General features: G+C 40.5%; 2 protein-coding genes across 4 annotated transcripts in view; both read left to right on the top strand.

The window, feature by feature from the left end:
- The first annotated feature begins 314 nt into the window (after positions 1 to 314).
- Positions 315 to 11,073, top strand: LOC115364687 (phosphatidylinositol 4-phosphate 5-kinase-like protein 1). 2 transcript variants are annotated; one of them, XM_030059229.1, is made up of 10 exons: positions 315 to 395; positions 1,131 to 1,319; positions 1,419 to 1,469; positions 1,832 to 1,986; positions 3,424 to 3,548; positions 7,796 to 7,830; positions 7,917 to 7,972; positions 8,065 to 8,177; positions 8,312 to 8,474; positions 10,428 to 11,073. In XM_030059229.1, the coding sequence occupies exons 2-10, from the start codon at positions 1,131 to 1,133 to the stop codon at positions 10,846 to 10,848; spliced, it is 1,308 nt and encodes a 435-aa protein (XP_029915089.1). In that variant the 5' UTR covers positions 315 to 395; the 3' UTR covers positions 10,849 to 11,073. The 2 variants fall into 2 exon arrangements, with proteins under 2 accessions (XP_029915089.1, XP_029915090.1); XM_030059230.1 differs by having other exon boundaries at positions 320 to 395; positions 1,113 to 1,319.
- Positions 11,074 to 18,928: 7,855 nt separating this feature from the next.
- LOC115365194 (endophilin-B2-like) overlaps positions 18,929 to 21,142 on the top strand; it is a 39,183-nt gene continuing 36,969 nt past the window's right edge. Inside the window, exons 1-3 of one of the 2 annotated variants that reach the window (XM_030060057.1) lie at positions 18,929 to 19,055; positions 19,635 to 19,776; positions 20,357 to 20,368. In XM_030060057.1, coding sequence (XP_029915917.1) covers positions 18,993 to 19,055; positions 19,635 to 19,776; positions 20,357 to 20,368 — 217 coding nt within the window. In that variant the 5' untranslated portion in view covers positions 18,929 to 18,992. The remainder of the gene's footprint in view (positions 19,056 to 19,634; positions 19,777 to 20,356; positions 20,369 to 21,142) is intronic. The other variant, XM_030060059.1, reaches the window with a different exon arrangement.

The following is a 21,142-nucleotide window of genomic DNA, read 5'->3' as shown; positions in this document are numbered from 1 at the left end:
CAGAAAAAAATAGAAATAATAAAAATAAAATAGAAATATGAACAATTAGTTAGATAGATAACAATATAATATATGACAATCTTGTGTACACAAAATAATTGCACTTTAATTATGATCTTTTGCAGCAAAAACAAAACACAATGAATGAAACACACATGAATTTACCTGCAAATCATCTTTCTGATCTGTGTTTACTGTTTGTTCATATTTGGTATCCATTGTGTTTGCTTTCACACTGCACACACCTTTTTGTTTTTTTGCAAGTGACACACCCAGCAGGGCTTGGCTAACTTGCCTGGAATGCGGCACTAGTTTAGACTGGAGGAGACAACAAAGACAGCGCTATTATTTTGCTTTGAAATTGTACTAGAATATCATCTAAACAAGGAAACCAGGTAAGAACTTTCTGGAACCATGGTTGAATTGAGTGGGATTTCTCTTGTCACACTCACTTTATGAAAAAACTCTCTACGCTCTCTATCTCTGTGCTTGCAGCAGCTCAGCTGAGCTCTGTTCCCAACCACGGAGCAGACAGTGTTGTAGTGGTTACAACTATTATCTGTTTTAGCAGAGCTGCTCAATGTGAGCAGGTACTTACATTGTATCAGCTTTTGCTGCTGCTGTTTTAATTTCTGAATCATTTGGATTTTTGTTTGTACAATCTCAGATGTACAGCAATCATGGAAATGATGTCAGCCACTGCTAATACGATAAATATGATGCAGTTTGTATGAGTGACTACAATATTAATTGTCTGATTATTTCAAATGTATTATTGTTAGGAATACTGATAGTAAAAATAAAACAAACAAACAAAAACAAATTTACTCAACTTGCTAATCTGCATTTCCTGTTTGTTCTCATTTTAGTGTTGTCTAAATGTTGATTGAGAGGCGTTTCCGCCATGACACATGACAAGAATAAAATACCTGGAGAAATGTTGAATACTTTGGCATAAAAATTCTAAATTCATATAAAACATTTTGAATATCAGTAGCTTTAATCCAAAAATATAACTATCTGTATGGGGCTAGAAAACCCTGTACCACTTGAGCCCTAGGAGTTATATGAATGTTCTGATTTCTGAGTTTGTTTTAATGCTCACGCTGAAGTGAAGCCTGGTGTTTCAGATGGCACAAAGACAAGCTGCTGCTGCGTCTAGAGCCACAAGGCGAAGGCGCTGGTGGCACTTGAGACAACGATGGAGGATGCTGGGAGTGTTTGAGATCGACTCAGAGCACGAGTTTTACCATCTGACCACAATAATAAAAGAGGGCATACTGTCTGCCCTCCAGAGCAGCATGGACACCCCCCGCCCGGTGAGGACACGACCAATAAGGCCAAGTAGCTCAGTCAGGAAGATAAAAGGCGCTCTGCAGATATCAATTTGCTAACAAATGCTTTTGATGTTTACCTAGGGTACGCTCACAGCTGAGCATTTCAAACTGCAGGAGACTCAAACCCATGAGGTACTGGTTATTTTCGCCTGAAAGTTACATTTTCTATTACCATTATTATTTTATAAAGCATACAGATTGCAGTGCTCTATCTTGTCTCCTCACCTGGACTTTTTTTCTACATATTATTACTGAAGATATAGTTTGATCATCCAACAAACAGTAACAATGAGGAGAAGACAGCACCACTACTGTCCCACAGAGCAGCGATAAATAAAATTGTATTTTTCGAATGGGTGAACTATCAGTTTAATGTTATTTTGAGAAACAGATGGATGGACTTCTGTTCTTATTGTGTTGATCCATGAGGCAAGTCTTAAACATGTGATTCTCCAAGCTTAATTTGAAACTAATGTTTGATCTGTGCCTTCCAGGGCTTTGAGATGCAAACGTTTGCAGGGCCAGTGTTTGCCAGTCTGAGATGTTCACTGGACATCTCAGAGGATGAATACAAGAACTCTCTCTGCTCAGATGGCTGCTACCTCCAGTTTGTGAGCAATTCCAAGAGCAAGGCAGATTTCTTTGTCACGTGAGCATGAGCGTCTGACACACACACAAACCAGTATTTGTGAGGATCTCTCAACTGACTATATTAATACCCAAAACCCTAAAACTAACCATAATCTAACCCTAACCCACTAATCCAATCTCTAAACCCAAACTCTTATCCTGAACTAAGCTTAATCCTAAACCTACCTTCACCTAAACCTAATCCTCAGGGCTGTAATTTGTCTTGAGTTGAAGATTCCCTGTGTCCAGTAATTTGTAAATAGTCACCTGGTGTTGAGTGGGATTAAAACATAACCCCCATTTGTGACAGACTGACCCTATTTTCAAACCCAACACCGATCATAACTGTTCACATGCAAAGCTTGAGATAACCTCGGAGACCGACCTGATTGCAGAACACATAGACACAACCTACACACACTGCAGTCACTGATTTGCTGAACACAGTGAACACAATCAAGCATAAAAGCTGCTTGGGAGCAGGATACCGCAGGATACAGCAGGATACACACATCCCACCTCACATTCAGCAAAAATCCATTTGGTAAACTTTAGACCACAGTAAATAACTGCTCCACCACACCATAGTAGACTGCACTTCACTGCCAAACATATTATCTTTGAATAATGGAACCAAAACACAAAGAGAGCACAGCACAGCACAGCCAGAATGTATACACCAAAATACACGACAACACCAAAATATTACGAGCATATCAGACTTATGACGTGATGATTATGATGATTAGGCTAATGTAGACAACCTCATTAGAAACTTTTCACTGATGTTAATTTCATCATGTAAATATGATGGGAATGGGGATCAAACTGTTATTTATTAAAAATCATATGTATGTCATATTTCATTTCATATTTCAGGGCCCAATGTTTTGGCCCTGAAAAGTTTATAATTGACTGTGCTGTCTGCCATTATGTTGTAAATTCATATATGGGAATATGACCAGCGCTCCAATTGAGTTCAGGGCCTGACAAGTATATTTTCCCACCACACAGGACCATAACAATGATGTGGAAGGGTTAGCATATATCCACAATATGTGTAATGTATACTCTTTACCAGTGTAAACTCTTGTATTATAGAACTCTGATATCATTTTCCCTTCCTTGATTAGATGTTGTGAAATCTTTAGTACGCCTGCATGATTTGCAAAATCGTTTGTTGCAATGTAAAATGTGGGGAAATTGTAGTAAATGAGCCAGACATTCAAAATCACTGGTATGGTCCTTTAAAAAAAACTAAACTTAAACCTCATCCTAACATGGTCCCTTTAAGACATGAGAACCAGACAGAATGGCATCATTGTCTAAAACTCAAGGATAACAAGGAAAAGGCTTGATGTACAAGGAAACACACATTCACACTCACACACACACACACACACACACACACACACACACCCACAAACTTTTCATAATTTTATGTTCCTGGTTCTAGGAATGACAAGAGGTTCTTCCTAAAGACGCAGAGTCGGCGAGAGGTCATGTTTCTCCTGTCCAATCTGCCTGCATATGTGGACCACCTGGAGAAATACCCCCATTCCTTGATGGTGAGGTTTCTAGGTAAGAGATTAGCTCCAGTTAGAGCTCATCTGATCAAGAATGCTATGTAAAAATACAGCTGTCTTATCAGACTAAAAACACAAATTGGACCTGTGACAGAGGAGGGTGCACCTCATCCCCACTAACTCACCCTGTTTGGCAAATTCTCACCAGTATTAAATCTTTGGCATCTCTTTTTTCCTTTGGTATCATCTGGTTTAAAGCATTGCCATCCAGCTGGGTTGGTAAACAGGGTAGGGTGAGAAAAGGAGCCGAGCAGGGTTTCTCAAATCTGCCTTGGGCAATTAATTTTTTTTTTTTTTTGGCCATATCTCAACAAATACCAACAACATACCTCAGCACAATCGAACATATTTAACAGCAGCCATGTTGACATGAAATAGCAGCTACACACAGGTATTACTGATGACATTGATGTAGGTTCTGTTTCTTTTAGGTCTGATAGAGCTAGGCTCCTGGTATTGTGTCTTCTGATAACAGAAAAAAATGGAAAGCTACATTAAAGACATTAAAAACACCTGTGTTACTAATGACTTTAGTTAAACATGGCAGTAGAGTATTAGAGCTCAAATGTTGATAACATCACTGGCATTGTTGCATTTCATAACTAAAGTGTACCAATGCCACTTTCCGCTTTACATACAGGGCTTTGTTGGACATGCCTGTGCCATCAGGTATTTTAAAGAGTGAGTCATTACTAGCAGAAAACTGGAGGCTGAAACTTTGAGGCATGTTGCCCCTGTGGCCACACCTAGTCAGTGATGTCAGGGCAGGATCAGTTTGCCACTGGGTGCAGTCCAAACCTGACTGCTGCAGTGCCTTTGTGTGTCTTGTGGGCGTAGATTCCACTCCATTGAAACCTGGCAGATGAACCTGTACATACTAGTTGTGCTGACTTGATCGAGCAGTTACAGAGGCAAATACCATGTGTGCTGCACGATGAAAAAACAAAACAAAACATGACAACAAAAGGAAAAAAAAAATACCTACACTGGGTTAATACCACTGAAAGACTTAATAAAGGCCTGTTGTCCTTGTCACTTCTTGGGAAATTATTTTGTTGAATTTTAAGTTTTATGCATAAGATTCATCAAACACAAAGAGGGGGTTGTCATGATCCATATTGTAATGGGGATGTTTGGATTCTCAATATGCTTTCAAATGGGCTGCAGAGTGTTACTAAAGCTAAAACGTTTTATGCTGAAAGCAGCAGTTCTTTATACAAAATGCCCTTTTTCCAGTACTTCACATATCTAGAAATTTGAAGCCTTAACTCTAAAGTCAGATTCTCCATACTCTCTATGTCATTCATAATTTCAATCCAGTCTTTTTTTAATTGGGGCAGTAATACAGAGCCAATCTTGTGTTATTGCTTTTTTATTGCTAGAAAGTATTAATTTTTTTTCAAGGTTAATTATTAATTAACTTTTTTATTTGTTTATACATTTATATTTGATGTATTAGTTATTTTGCTAATGTTCTTATTTTATGTTGTACGTTGTCCTGCTAAATGAATTTGATGTTTGGCTTAAATGACAGCTTCATAGTTTACTCTTCTGATAGGAATTCACATGTTAAAATGCCACCTGCAGCCCCTGTGAGTGTTTTTTCCTGCCCTTGTCGCTGCAGAATAAGCAGCATGCTGGCACAACCACATGGAGCGCACTCATGAACAGCTGATGAAAAATACATGCAGTGGCATGACTGGTTTTGTGTGGCTAGAAATGCCACGTGCCTCCAAGTTTCAGCTCCTAGAAAGCAAGGCTCAGTGGTTTCTGCCTTATGTGATTTAGCACTGACTCATTCTTTAAATGGTTTAGGTAACTCGTGGCAGGCATGCATCTCTCCCAAGCAGCATGCCTGATTTTTTTGGACATGGGACAGTTGGTATGAACTCTGGGTTGAGCTTGCAACCACCTCGGCTGCACTGTGTTACATTATCTGTGTTTAAAGGAGCATACCAGTGATTTTGCATGTTTAGTGTAATATTTACAAAATGAATATACTTTCACATTGCATACCTTCCCCCCAAAGTAAGCAGTTGTATTTTAGAACTCCAATATCATTTTTCCTCCCTTTAATCCAGCCTTTCGTTTCTATTCATTACACTATAGCTGTGTCCCAATTCAGGGTCTGCATCTGCGTCCTCCCCGTCAACCAAATGGGACGGTCTAACCTTCGGAGTATTTCCTGGTCGGGTAACCGCCGTTACCATGACAACAAACTCCGGAGACAGAAGGATAACGTTTCTTTCCGTCAGACAAGACAGAACAGTAAAGAAAGGGGTTTTGGTTTAACATACATGGCGTTGGATGTTCAAATTAGTAAAAAACGAATATTTAATAATAGTGAAATCTGAATATTTACATATACTAGATGCCGCCGTAGCCATTTCAGTTAACTTTTTTAGACTGAGCAGCAGCACGCAAAGCATCTTGGCATACGGGAGCCCAAGAAGGATAGTCGCGGTGCATCCTCCGAATCAGCTACCAGCGGCTGAAAAGGAGGACGCATTTTAAGTGCGAATTTGAAGGATCCTTCGGCTTTGGATGAATTGAGACAGGCCTTCGCGCAGTGTTGTGACGTAACTGGCCTTCAAATGCCGACTTCGAAGGATGCAGACCTTGAATTGGGACACAGCTTATGATATGAAAATGAACTTTCAGAGACTTCAAACTTTCTTCACACCAGTATTCCATCACCGGAATAAAGTCCTCCACATTAGTTTTATTATGTGGTGAAATGGTTTGTTGCAATGTAAAATGTGGCTAAATTGTAGTAAGAGGGCCAATCTGCCACAGTTCAGCAAGGGCCCAAATGCAGAATCACCAGGCTCAGACAGGAGTACGCAATAATCAGCAACTTTACTGAAATCTTGCAGAAAATGGTGGTGCAGTCCGTTCCAAAGGTCAAAACCAGAAATGAGCTATAACAGACTTCAGTACCAGAACATCAGGCACATCAGGCAGCAGGAACAGGCAGGCAGAATACAAAGCAGGCAAAGCACAAACTACAATCTGGTAAACAAACAATGAAACCGACTGGTTTAAATACTACAGGTTATGAGCAGACTCATGTCAGGTGTGTGGCAGAATGAGCAGGCTAAAAACTGATAGGTAGTACAGAAGAGTGGCAGTGGCTGTGGCAAGTGTATTAGCTCATTTCCACTATAAAGAGCCGTGCCACGAAGGGCCATGCCGGGCTGAGCCCAGCACGGCCCTGTTTGGCCTTGGAGTGTTTCCATTGCTTATGGTACCAGCGGGTCGGCGTCATAGAATTAGAGAGGTGTGCTCGTTGCCATGGAGTTGTTATAGTAACAAGAGGAGCTGTCGGTTGTTACATTAGCTTTTTGCTACTTTTTTTTAATGCACAAAATTTTGTTTGAATAAAAAAGCCACCGGCGGCAACAGGTGGGCTGGGCGCGGCACCGGTCGGCGTCAGGCGTGCCGCGGCCGCATCTTCACAGATGCTCTGCCATCTGCCCTTAGTGGTCACATTTCCATTTCCATTTGTAAGAAAAATGTAAACTAGGCTACACAACAGAAAAACCCAACAAAAAACTCAGCAAGCAAATCAATTTCTTCCATGTCTCCAGAAACTAATGTTTGTAAATAATAGCCTACTGGCTGAAGGTTTAATGGTTGACACTTGTCACATGTCAGTTTGTAGCAGCCTGGTTAACTGACATTCTAACAGACCAATCATGAAGGAGATCATATTTAGGCCCGCCTCCGCAGCCCCATTCTAATCGGGCCAGCACCAGATGTCAAACCGGGCTGAAATCTTTCACGTTTGGTTCCCGGAACCAAGCGGGCTGGTGTAGTGGGAATGAATGCGGAACCGTGAATTTCACGGCGCGGCGCGGCACGGCACTATAGTAGAAAAACGCTATATGTGTAAGCCTCAGGAGGGTGGAGGTTATGATGAGCAGGAAGCTTGAGCTTCCTTGAGTCCATGACACAAACAATAAAAACACTGGTCTTTGAAACAGGCTCTGATGAAGCAGACCTGTTGGATGAGATGATAAACTCGCTTGTGTATCGGCTGATGTCAGACTGTGCTGCATATTAAAACTACCGATCTAATGCTCCGTTTCATTTGACTGCCTGCTCTGGTCATCACTAGCAACGCTCAGAGCTGAGCTTTGTTTGAGTGGGAGCACAAAGCCTCCTGCCTGATCAGGGCCCAAGCTAATACCATTGGTGTATTTCATGTGATTTCATAAACCGCACTTCTTCACATTCTAGGTGTCTACAGGATCGTCATTCCAAATCAAATAAAGGTATTTAATCAACATTTTACGAAATATAGGTTCTCATATTCATCTATTTAGTCCTTTACATGCCACAGTGTCTCTATGTTTTCCAGAAGTACTTCATAGTGATGCAGAGTGTGTTTTACCCTGATGAGAGGATCAATATCAGGTAGCTATTTTTTTCCACAGTAGCAGTTGTCATGTATCGAATTTTATTGTAGATTGTTGATGTATGATGGTTGTGAACATTTCTCTCACCAGATATGACATTAAAGGCTGTGAGGTGGGGAGATGGACTGACCCTGCAATCAAGGGAAACCAAATTATTAAAGTGCTGAAAGATAATAACTTTGAAGGACAACATATTGCACTGGGTAAGAACAGAGATTGTCTTTCATCTTCAGGCTGTGCATAATACTGTTGAGCTGATTCATGATCAATTTTCAGCTGCAATAGAAATTTAACCCTTCCAAGTTTCCGCAAAACCCTAAAATGCTTGTGTTATTAGCTCAACAGAAATCCTGGTTTGTAGATCAGCTGAAAATGGACACCGACTTCCTCCGCGGGCTCAACGTGCTCGACTACAGTCTCCTGCTGGCCCATCAACCACTGCACAAAGATGAGCTGGATGGGAAACACTCTTTTGCAAACCTCATTGTTCGCACCACAATGTAAGTTGCCTGTAAACATGGTGAGTGAGTCTAAGCCTGTGGTCATATGTGCACTAGATATTACACTGCTGCACGTTTTTGTGTTTGTTCAACTGGCTGTCTGTTGTCTGTGTGTGTGTGTGTGTGTGTGTGTGTGTGTGTGTGTGTGTGTGTGTGTGTGTGTGTCAGAAATAAGGCTATATCCGGAGACTGTTTGAGGTTGTGTTTTTGCTCGCAAATGAAGTGACAAACATAGAAAAGAAAAGAACTGGGTGATCTAACCCCTTTGAAATCTCAGAAAATTCACTTGATTTCTTTCAAAAGCATGGGAAAAAGCTGATGAGCAAATTAGCTGATGAGAAAAAATATTACTGCAGAACTGTCTCACAAGAAGAAAGAAAAAAGCAAAAAGAAAGAAATTACAAGAAAATTAGACAAAAACATTTGATAATTATTAAAAAGTAATTTAAAAAAATAACAAAACAATATATATAATTATTAAAATCATATATTTAGAGGTCAAATCAGAGATGCTGGACCGACAGCAGAGGCTTTTCAAAGGCTTTTCATAAGCTTGTAATATATTTCATAAGATTTAAACCCTTTTACCTGAGCAAATTCATAGAAAAGTAACAAAAAATACCAGAAATTACCAAATAAGTAAAACATTAGCCTACTTCAAAATTTGCAAAAAAAAAAAAAAAAAAAAAGTACATAAAAAACAAGAAAATTGCCCACAAAAACCACAAAAAAGAGAAAAAAAATCAAAAGAAATTGAGAGTGAAATTGAAAGTGAATTTTGCTATTTTGCTCAGAGGGTGAAATAAAATTTTTCAAGGTAAAAGTGTGACATCCCACGGGCTCCTGGGACTCAAAGAATCAAAAAGTGCTGGGGACAAAATTATAATATGGTAATTTCTGAAAGTGCTAAGCCTGTCCAGTACACACTACAGACATTCCCATACTTTATCCAAATGGTCTTGTGGAAATGAATGCCACACATTGGGCCTTTTCTTACCTGTTTCAAAGAGTTCAGGAACTCTTTGTTACTTTCTATGACTGTTTGAAACCATACAACAGTGAATCAGTCTATGGCCTCTTCTTGAAATCTTATGTATCTTTGGTATCTCTTTTCGTACCAAATATCAAAAACCTCTGTGTCGTTGCCACACCTCAGTTTATGCTATAACACTTTAGTGCCCCAGTCAGGTGCCACAATTATGAGTCATTTGCCTGTTGCAAACTAGCTCATATTTGATATATGGGATTGTAGATTGTAGAAGAATAGTGGTTTACAGTGGAATTTCCCATGCCTGTGCCATTGGCTTCAATATTAGTGGCGCCAAAGTCCGGCACCAGTGCAAATTTGGAACACTGTCTCTATGAAATATTGTCCCTTCCTTCTTTATACGTTCCTTGATGAAATCTTATGCTGCATAGGAAGTGATGTATTTTATATTTACACAAACAACAACAGCAGTTTGTATGTATAACTACAAGAAGGAGAAGAAATGAGGAAAGCAGCAGTCTACGCTGAGTGTCTTTGCCTGCCTTGGTGTCTTGTCCTGCTTTCTGCTATCTCCGAAGGTGTGGCCAAAATCTGGACAAAAAGACACTTGTGGATTACTGCTTTGATGTCTAAACTTTTATGTCTTTTATGTCTGAACTTTATAGACTATTCTCTTGAAATTCCAGTAGGTAGGGAGTACAGGCTGGGAAGTGAGTTCTGAGAGCCACATATACAAGTGCCTGCCTAATTAATCACTAAGTCGCTGGTATATTGATCAGCAACCCTGTCAATCCCCCCTTTAGTCATAGAAGTGTACTGTTGCCAGGAAAAACTGCAATATTTTTGATCCTGCTCCTCAGTTTGCTGTGCAGTTCTCTTATGTATTACAGGACATAGGGGATCCATTTTGGTATCATCACCCATGATAATTCTGTCTTTTGGACTTTCTTTTGTTTTTCCTAAAGGTCCATGGACCTAGATGGCAGTCCCAATGAGGCAGACCCCACCTCCGTTCCATTACTAAAGGAAAACTCAGGCCAGGTGGTAGCAGATACTACAGACAGTGGAGGGGCCACTGGTGATGAGATTCCCCTTCAGGAAATACACTGCAACACGCAACAAAGCAACACCGAATCAGAATTGCAGGAATTCCATGCCGACCACCGACGACTGCTGCCTAATTTCAAGAACGCAGTTCACATCATAGATGGGCCAGAGCGCCGCTACTTTGTGGGCATCATAGATATTTTCACTGTCTATGGGTGGAGGAAGAAACTGGAGAACCTGTGGAAAAGGCTGCGCTACCCTGGCAGGGCTTTCTCCACAGTCAGCCCCCCTGACTACTCACAGAGGTTCTGCCAGTGGGTACAGAAGCACACTCAGTGACAAAAACCTCTTCAGAGCAAATCATGTACATAATTAAGTGTCTAGACTTTCTGCTGATCCTGACTGTTCTTATGGTTTTATGATATTGTGTGTTTTCGCTCTCTTTTTTTTTTTACATGTTCTGGGCCCAATTTAAAGTGGTTTTGCCCCCATATGTGCAGTTCATATGCTTTTGAAAGCATATAAACAAAGGCAAACACAAGAAATCTGATCCAGTGTCACTGATCTCACCTTTAAATATATCATTTTAATCATTATGAAGAGAGACAATGATAATAATGATACTACTACTAAAAACAACAACAACAATAAAATAGTTAATTATTATTATTATATTATTATTATTAGTAGTAGTAGTAGTAGTAGTAGTAGTAGTAGTAGTAGTAGTAGTAGTAGTAGTGATTATTATTATAAACCAATTGGTTCAGATTCAGATTCAAACAAGGTTTTGTGTGGTATACTTTGTTTGTCACCATGACCTTCCTATGTGCAGTTTGGGCTCATTCTCCATTCATGCTGATAGGCACCTGCACTTACTGATCTGAAATAGATGCCCAAAAGGCATTACCAATATGGCCGCCAAGTGAACAGGCTTGGCCTAAAAGGACATTGATAGAACTACATGAGTGCAGTTCCAGTGAGCCACCTACTAGGCATATTGACCCTAATTAGGCATACACCCTAAACTGATTATACAGTAACTTGAATGCATTATATTTTAAGTGTAAATTTTGCCATTATAAGTCTCTTAAAAGTCCCCTGAAGCCACTATTTAAGGGGTTGTTTTTCAAAATTTTCTCCCGCAGGAGCACAACCTCATCATTTCTGATGCAGAGTCTGATTGGATTTTTATGGAACTCAATATGTATATGAAATATGAAGCATTTCAGTCAAGGTGCACCTTATCAGACTTATTTAACTTACATATATATATGAGCCAAATTAGCCAAATAAAAAAACAGACTGAAATAAAACAACAAATCTATTGGTGGCCTAAGACTTTTACACTGTACTGTATCTTTGTTAAATCTGTCCAAAAATGTTGAAACGCAATTTCTCAGTCTTTGTTTTCTGTTTGTGAAATTTTGTGCTTGCACGCTACATTCGCTCATAGCATCTCCTGCATGGGGGCTAAGCCCTCCCTGTCCTTAAAACCTAGTGACGCCCCTGAAAGTAGCTAATATGTGTATATTGAATCACAATGCTGAGGATGCAGGGAACATTACAACACAAAAAAATCAGCTACTTAAGTGAAAAATATTTGGATACCTTTAAAACTATCTATGAGGTGTGGAGGCTGCCAGTTCATGGGCTTTGGGCGATCCATTCCAGTTCTATTGCCTTTGACCTGAACACAGCGCTCTGCTCTGCACACTGGTTTGTTCAACACTGATGCTTTCTCGCTCTCTGCTGCCCTCAAGTGTTCCTTCAGGGCATTTTCTTCTCCTGGCAGCAGCATTTAAAATACTCCCCATCAACTTCCTCTCTCATCCTGCTGCTGGCCGAGGGCTGGATCAGCAGAAACACTGACTCTCTGAATCAGAGAATATATCAGCATGACAGTTTCATCAGTGGGCAGACCTGTCTGGCCAGGAGGGGAGGTTCGTCCACGTGGCTTCTCAACCACATGTGGCTGAAATGATGCAGACTGCTCAGGACACCACAGGGCAGAGAATGGAGGAGCCTACACATACCACACACACACACCAGATTCTCACCAGATTTTCATCAGAAGATTTCTACATGCTTAGTAATTTCTACATGCTTAGTAATCTTAGGATTAGTAGTCCAGTTACTTGTAAATATTTGGAAGTGAATGTAGTGATGAGTTAATAATAAGTTAATAAATAGCAGAGCCATCTTTTCCATCCACATTTTCTTTCAGTCTCTCTCAGTCTCAGTTTTCTTTCAAGTATCACAGAAAAAAATCATATATAGCCTACTTAACAAGTGCAATGCATCAAAAATAAGCAAATAAGTAGCAAATATGCACAACACATAGTTTAAAAGTTAATTCCTACAATAATATCATATTTGATAAATTTCATGGGTCTACAGAGTATATGATTTTTGTTTTACATTTCATAGAAAATATAATGTGATTCCTTCCTCAAATTCCTTACATTTATATTGTAATAGAAGACCTTTGTAACAAATATAACAACAGTAAAGACTACTGACAAGAGACTGGAACATCTATTGTATTTTAGGCTAAGTTTATGAAAACACTCCCTAATATAGAATAATGATCACACTGCACTGAGTGAACCCTCTTGTCATCCAGTTTCTTTGGTAGAGATAGAGACGTGAGGAAAACAAACATGCATGCAAATGGAGATTAATCGAGACCGGCAAAATGACCGTGTTAATTGTCATATATCTTATGATTAATTGATTTACTGACTATTGTGACAGGCCTGGTAGTGAGACCACTGTTTGGTCATTTGATACATTTATCAAATGACTGACTGTGACCTTTAGGATAACCACAGCCTCATGAAACTTTACAAACACAAACTAGAGGATAATTCAAAAAACAAAAATCGCCGTAAATTGTTATATCGAATTGCAAAACGTGTAGAATCGCAATATCGAATCACGCATCACATATCAAATTACCCAATTTCTCCTGGGGGTTCAGTGAAATATTTATGAATTCTGCACCCAGTATCATGATAGTATTCATGATAATCAGCAGCTTCACCTGCTGACCTGAGCAGGTGTGCTTTCTGTCTACCTGTCAGCTGCTCAGACCTTCACCGCACCAGGATCTCCCTCTGCTGCTCCGCTGTGCTGAGGCTGCCTCTCCGGAGCCCCGCTGATCCCACCGCAGACACCAAGTCTCTGCTGCACTCCCGAATAAAGACGAGGTGTGACTGTATGATCTGTCTTCTTTTGCGTGGGTATTTCTGCAAAACACACAGACATCGCAAGCCAACCATGCTTGCATGTTCCTGTCCATACTATCTATTGGCACTATAGCACGATGTATGTCTACTCATCTCAAACAGCAGTTAAAACTGAACACCGGCTTACCTGCACAATACACACACATTACACGCTGCTGTCCAACCTGTCTCTCCACCTGCAGTGTGACGCATGCGCCTTGCAGAGGTTTACTACTGACTGAAGCGCTCGCCTGTGGTGACGTCATGAGTTGGCACCTTTGTGTTGGCGTGTGATGTAGCGGCCTGCAGGAGACTGGAAAATAAAATCATAAATAAAATTCTTCTGTAAACTTCTTGTTCTCTCAATAACGTGAATTTTATGCATGAAACGCGCAGGAATGTCTGACAGCCAAATATGTGTCAGACATTCTGAGCCGATAGGGGCGGGGCTACGATGGCGTGATGTCACGCGGCATGTGACGTCATGGGTCAGAACAATGGGTCAGAATGCTATAAAAAGCCCCTTTCGGACAGCCCGCATATCCACCCTAACACTAACCCTAGAAATGACTTCCACAAATGATACCTGCGGTCAAACCATGGAGGCGCTGGAAGAGCAACTCCCTGAGTTGACCTTAAAATACAAGGCCTCTGAGCAGGAGACGGAGGTACACAAGGCTCAGATCAAAGCCCAACAGGTGGATGACCCCCTGAGGCTTGATGACAAGTCCTCCTGCCCAGAAGGAAAAGGCCTGTCTAAAGAAAGAAAGGCAATTAATCAAGAAACAGAGGAGCTCATGCTCCAGAACACTGAGGAGGCACCCCAGCAAAACCTGGAGGTGCTGCAGAGCCTCCACAAAGATCTAACCTTGAGAAACCAGGAACTGGAAAGCAAGCTCAAGGCAGAGATGGAGGAGAAACAAGCCCTCCACCAAGAACTGGAGAAGGTAAAAAAGAGTCTGGCAGTGGCAACCGAGACCACCAAGAAGCTCAGTGGCAGCCTCACATTGGAGAAGGAAGAGAAGGCAGCCCTGCAGAAAAAGACGGAAGAGCTCACTGACATTCTCCAACAAGAGAGGCACAGGAACCAGAAAGGGCAGGCTGTGATGCGCATGGTTTTGGAGGAGATGGAGGCAGCACTTCATAAAGAGATAAAGGACCAGAAAATACTCCTTAAGGAGAAGGATTTGAAACTTGAGGAGCTGACAACAAAACCCAGCACTGAGACAGAGGAGAAGGGGGCCATTGGTGAAGTGAGGGCGGCCCTCTGCAGACAAATAGATGATCAAGCCAACAGGCTGAAGACATCTGAAATGGAGAGGGAAGCTCTCAGTCAACAGGTAGGTGAGCTCCAGGAAACTAACAACAAGCTCAAGACAGAGATGGAGGAGAAACAACAAGAGAGGCAATCTCTCGACCAAGAAATGAAGAGAATGCAAGAGACTGTGTCAGAGATAACTGAGACCAACAAGGAGCTTTGTGTCCAATTAAACGCAGAGATGAAGGACAGGCAGGCCCTGCATAAGGAAAAGATAGTATTGGAGCACAGGCTAAAAGACATGAAATTGTTTCGGGATGAATTGATATGTAGAAACAATGAGCTCAGCGACACACTCAAATTAGAGAGAGAAGAGAAGGCAGCACTGCAGAGAGAGATGAACAAGCCCACCAACGTGGAGACCTGTGAAATCGAAGAACAGCAGCTCCAGAAAAAGTCAAAGAGACCCTCCTTCTTCAAAAGATGCGCCAAGGCCTTGACTCCACGAAGGAAGAAAAAATCAGGAGAAAGACAGAAAGAAGAGCCCCCCAATCAGCTCCAATGTCAGAACAGCGAGGCAGAGGTGTCAAGCTTTGAAGACGAGGGTGACAAAGATGGAGGAAAAGGCCACCAACAGCTCCAGAAAAAGACAAAGAGACCCTCCTTCTTCAGAAGATGCGTCAAGGCCTTGACTCGATGAAGGAAGAAAAAATCAGGAGAAAGACGCCCTCTAATCAGCTCCAGCGTCAGAACAGCAAGACAGAGGTATCAAGCTTTGACGTTTTACTGCAGTTAGACGACTTTCCCTAACAAAGAAACAGAAAAAGTCATGTTTTATATGATGTTTTTAATTTTCAGTTATCACCTCACAGCTCTAATAACACAGTGTTACTTCACTAATGCATGTTTTATTGTGTCTTACACTGTCTTACTGTTGTATGAAAATGATGTGAACTATGAAGCCTCCAAATACAGTAATATAAAGATAACTCTTGTTTGAAGAATATTAATCATAATCATAATTGTCGCATAACAATAATAACAATGATGATAATGATAATAGTAATACTAGGACGTCCACAGGACATTTTCTGAACATCACTGTTAGGTCCCAGTAACATCCCTCAGTAGCATGAAGCCACTATTTCACAGGGTATTTGTTGATAAATGTATTTCTTGTTCTGTACCCCTCAGTCACCTTCACACACACACACACACACACACAACAAAACAAGCCTCGCCACCTCACCGTGTTTGTTCCATCCTAAACCAGGAAGCAAGCAAGCAAGAAAGAAATACAAAGAGATGAAATTAAAGGTTATGTTGAAAACCAAAGAGGAAGCATGATAATAGTGTTAGGTTACCAAGCTGGGGTGTCACAGTATTGATACTGAATAAAAACGTTAGCCAAAAGAAATACAGTTAAGAGACAAATCCTCCTTTTCAAAACTAACCAGTGGTATGGAAATATTTTCATATGAAGCTAAAAATGTGACTGTTGGCAAAAGCAACAACAGTGTGCTGTGTGTGCCACTCAGCACTGTAAAGTTTAACCAACCAGTGTTAAAGCAAACCTGCAGCCCTGTTCTGAACCAGAACCACATCATACGCAGCATATGGTAGATTATGTATGAATAAATGCACACGGTGCAAGGTGAGTGGATCTGCCTCACCACATCTAGAGGTGGTCTGTCCCACACTGGTGTGTGTGTCTTTTGAACAACGAGCTCATATTTGTAAAAAGTATCTTCGTAAAGGTTGGAAAATGTCAGTAGATCACCAGTCACTTTTGTCATCTGGTGTCACTGACAAGATCTGATCACAATGCAGACAGACTGCAGATCAAACAGGTGACAGGTGACAGGTGTAAATGCAAAGGACATGATTGGATGTCAGTATCACGATAACGCTGCTACACACACATCACATTTCTAAAAGCCTCCTGATGAACTCTTTCTGGACTATATCTCTCACAAAACACTATTCCCCTGCATATTGTTGTTTAATTTCACTTTTGCCTTTTCTAGATGTTTTTGCTAACAAAGCGATAAATACCAAACAACTAAACTGACATGGAGAGAACAGCTACTTCTGCTCTACGCACTTTCTTCACAAATGTGTGATGACGTCTACACTCTGAACTAAATTCAGTGATTCACAGTTAATGTTCAGATATATTTACTTGACTCCACTAGAGCCTCAGAATAACATTTTACTTTAAATATGGAAAATTATACTTTTATAGACTTATGGTGAGTGAGGGCTGCTCTGGACAACTCAGTGTTGTATTGGAAGACTTTTATCCCTTTGAATCTCTAGGCAGTTTTATTATTCATTTTATTATGCTAATATTGATTTCTGTAAAGTGTGTTGTACAAAAAACAAACAAACAAAAAGATTGTTCCCGGTGTCATTTCTTCAGCAGGAGATGTGGGATCTCCTTGTCATGCCAGTAACGTTGGAAGCCATCAGGACCATCAAGGTAAAATTTTTTATCATCAGAGAATAAAACTTTCTTCCACCTTTCAATGTCCCATGTTTGGTGCTCTCGTGCAAACTCCAAACGGGCAATTTTGTGCCGTTGAAGGAGACGAGGCCTTTGAAGACGTTTTTTGTTCTTAAAACCCTGGTCTCACAGATGCCGTCTGATGGTTATGGGGCTGCAGTTGGCACCAGTGACAAGCTTAATTTGGGATCCTCCAGCTCAGGGCCGGTGAAATTTTTTGGGGGCCACCACTTGACTTTTTTGTTCCATAAACCTCAGGATCTTTTAGGAAGTTAAAAATGACTGTCTTACTGCGCCCAACCTCAGCAGCAATGGCACACTGTGAGGGCCTTGTTGTTGGGCCTTGCTTATGCAGCTCAACAATCCGACCGCGTTCAAAGACAGAAAGCTTTTTTGCCTTTGCCATCAGGAGGTCATGACAGTGTGGATACCTGACAGAAAATGACACTGAATCCACATTTTTGTGAAGATTTGGGCTTTTAAAGGCAGTGGTCTTAAACTTTTGATCAGCTGATGAACAGCCTATTTCAGTTTAATGGTTGTTTGCAATAAATTGCTTCCTCATTTTTTTTTTTTTTTTTTTTTGTCTCACTCCCATTTCTTCTTTTTGCATTTTGAAGCTCTACTTAGAATCTTATTAAGATCCAACAGTGCAAAATGTAAATTCTTGCAATTTCTCTACTGGTCTTAAGATTTTGATGAAGAGTGTAGTTCAAACTCAAGATACAAAATCAAGATTTGCAGTCTTAAATTGCCACCTGGTGGATAAATGTGTTGTTCCACTGTTCCTCTTGATAGCTGCAGCAAGATAATTAAGCTGTTCCTACACACTCAATCAGCTGTTGCTGCAAATAGATAAATAAAGATTCTAACCTACACAATTAAAAAAGGTTAAAAGCTATTCTACCAAAAGTAACATGCTTTTTTCAACACACTGAACGACATTATTTCATAAATTTAGCTAACACCAGAGAATTAAATGTTTGTCCCAGCACCACAGCAAATTATATTCCCACCGTTAAGAATACTAGTTCTTCCTCACAGTTGTGGCTGTAAATGACAACATAGAATGTTTATGCCATAGACTGGTTAAGCCCATTAATGGATTATGTACTGAGGTCAGACCTTTGAGTCTGAAAAATTAACTTTACCTTAATCATGTACTGATGGTGATGACAAACATGATGAGAAACATGATGTGCAGATGAAATTGTGATACTGGAAGATGAACTGCTTCATTGCAAAAGCAGTTAGATAAAGGCTGTCCAACTGTTGAGAGTGCCTGTTCAAAGAAAAAAGGATTACATGCAGTAACCAGCATAGACAGCTTGCACCATCTATTGGAAAGACTCAAGACAGGCATGAATCTTGTGGCTTCCGTAGTTGACTTTGGTTGGCTACTTTATTCTGAAAATGACAACCGGAAGCGGTATCTGTCATTCTAGCTTGTTTGATAGTAGTAGCTGGTTTAGCATTAGCAGACACAAATATAATGGATTTCAACGTAAAGAAATTAGCCTCCGATGCTGGGGTATTTTTCACACGGGCTGTCCAGGTAATGACACATTGCAGGCCGTTATAGTTAAGCAAAATTCTTAGCATTTTAACTAGCGGAGCCGGCACTAGCGACAGCGTTACCTGACGTTATGGAACATTAGCATTACCCAGCTAGTATGTCAGCCCCGCTAGCTCTCTAGGTATCTAGCCAGCAAACAGCTATAACTAATAACTTGTAATATTTATCGGTTAGTACTTTAGGATTATAACTACTATGGTTGTGGATTAGACGTTATGTGATACTACGTAGTGATTTGAATTCGTCGTTAACATCGGCAGTTGAATTAGCCATAGGCATCACGAGACCAGTGTCTCACAGTTTACATTATATTTTAATTAGCGCGAGCCAGCGTAGCAGCTGGTTAGCTAATTTAACGTTTAATGTAAATTTACCTTCGAAATCGTGCAACAACGTCATTTTTTAAAGTACTTCCAAACTTACAGACCCATTTTTGATATCACTGAATTATAAGAATTAGTTCTTGATGGGGCGATGTAGTTGGGAGCAGAATGACAGGTGTCAGCAGGTCGTGATGTGTCGTGTGCTCAGTAGTGAACAGCTGGGGCTCTGCTGTAGTTCACAGAGGAGAAGCTGGGCCAGGCCGAGAAGACCGAGCTGGATGCTCACTTTGAGAACCTGCTGAGCCGTGCCGACTGCACCAAAAACTGGACAGAGAAAATTTTCAGACAGACAGAGGTCCTGCTACAGCCTAACCCAAGTAAGAACTCAACAAAGGCCACCTCTGGTATAAGCAAAGTTGGAAGGACTACCAAAAGCAGTGTTACTATGCAGAAATTATTATTAAATAGCTGAAAGAAAAATGCTTTTGGGGAAAAAAAAAAAAAAAACAAAAAAAACTACTCACCTGACACAGAGGCAGAGAGCAGAGTTTAAATTAGTTTATTTCAAGAGCGACAGTTTTTGATGAAATTATGACATTTGCACCCAGTAAGGAATGCAACATAAAATACAGTGAAGTACAGTACATCAGCCTAAACATACTTAATCAAAAGTAAAGTTAAAAAGTCAAGTCAAAAAATATGCAATGATGAGAATCAAAATGCAATGGCTGTCTGTGAATAGACACCCAGTAATGCGCTGTCAGTTTCCAAAACAGAGCACAAGAGGCCAACTACATCATACACAACACAACATTACCATTGTCATTCAGCGAGTTTGATTACACTGTATCAAATATAGCTAATAAAGCAACATCAGTAAGATTGCTTTAATATGCAATGGAATTGTTTGAGAATAGGGAGCTCTAACTTGTGACTTTTTGATTCTCCATGCTACAGTTGATCACACTGGTGAGTACTGTGCCTCCCTCTTCTAGTGCCCTGCTGTGGAGCTTTTCATGCCTGTAGACTGATATTAGTTCAGTGCAAATGAAGGGTTTAGTCAACATGATGAGTAGTATTTGGGCACAGTTGATGGTGAGTCAGCAGGTGCTGTCTATTGGTAAACAGACAGTATGTGCCAAATGAGAATCCTACTGTATTCATTATCTATGAGAAGTGTATCTGACCTTTTGCCTCCCTGTGTTTTTGCTCTGGACACAGTTCCACTCATTGTGTCTGATTGTTCCATCAGGCCACTCTTCAGTTTTTCTCATATCCTCTCTTACCAGTTGATTTTTATGCTAATTACCCAAGCTACATCTAGCTTGTGACATGGTGTGTAGTGATGTCTGTCTGTGTGTAAATCATAAGTGATGGTATTTAATGCTCATTCCTATGCATTTCCATAATAGGAGTCTTCTCTCTTGACATACTCTGTTTTCCACCAGTGCCACCTGCCAGCAAGGCAGCCAATGACTGTAAATGTTGGTCCCCATTAGGGGGGAAGGCCTAGAACCTGGTATGCCACTACTTCAGTAAGTCACGATATAGTAAGTAAGTCACTACTACAGTAAGTGACTTACTGACTCTTTTCAGAATTAATATAGTGGAGACCCCTAATGCTGACAATGCCTGCAAACGCTACACAAACTTTACACCCTTCATAAAAATGTCATTGTGCCTTCAAAAATAAAATGAACTTTGCATGTACCACTGTTTTTTCATATTGAAACAAAACATCTA

This window comes from Myripristis murdjan, chromosome 9 (genome assembly GCF_902150065.1).
Source record: "Myripristis murdjan chromosome 9, fMyrMur1.1, whole genome shotgun sequence".
Classification (NCBI taxonomy): domain Eukaryota; kingdom Metazoa; phylum Chordata; class Actinopteri; order Holocentriformes; family Holocentridae; genus Myripristis; species Myripristis murdjan.
The sequence above is the reverse complement of the archived record's forward strand: the minus strand, read 5'-3'. Positions and strand labels throughout refer to the sequence as shown.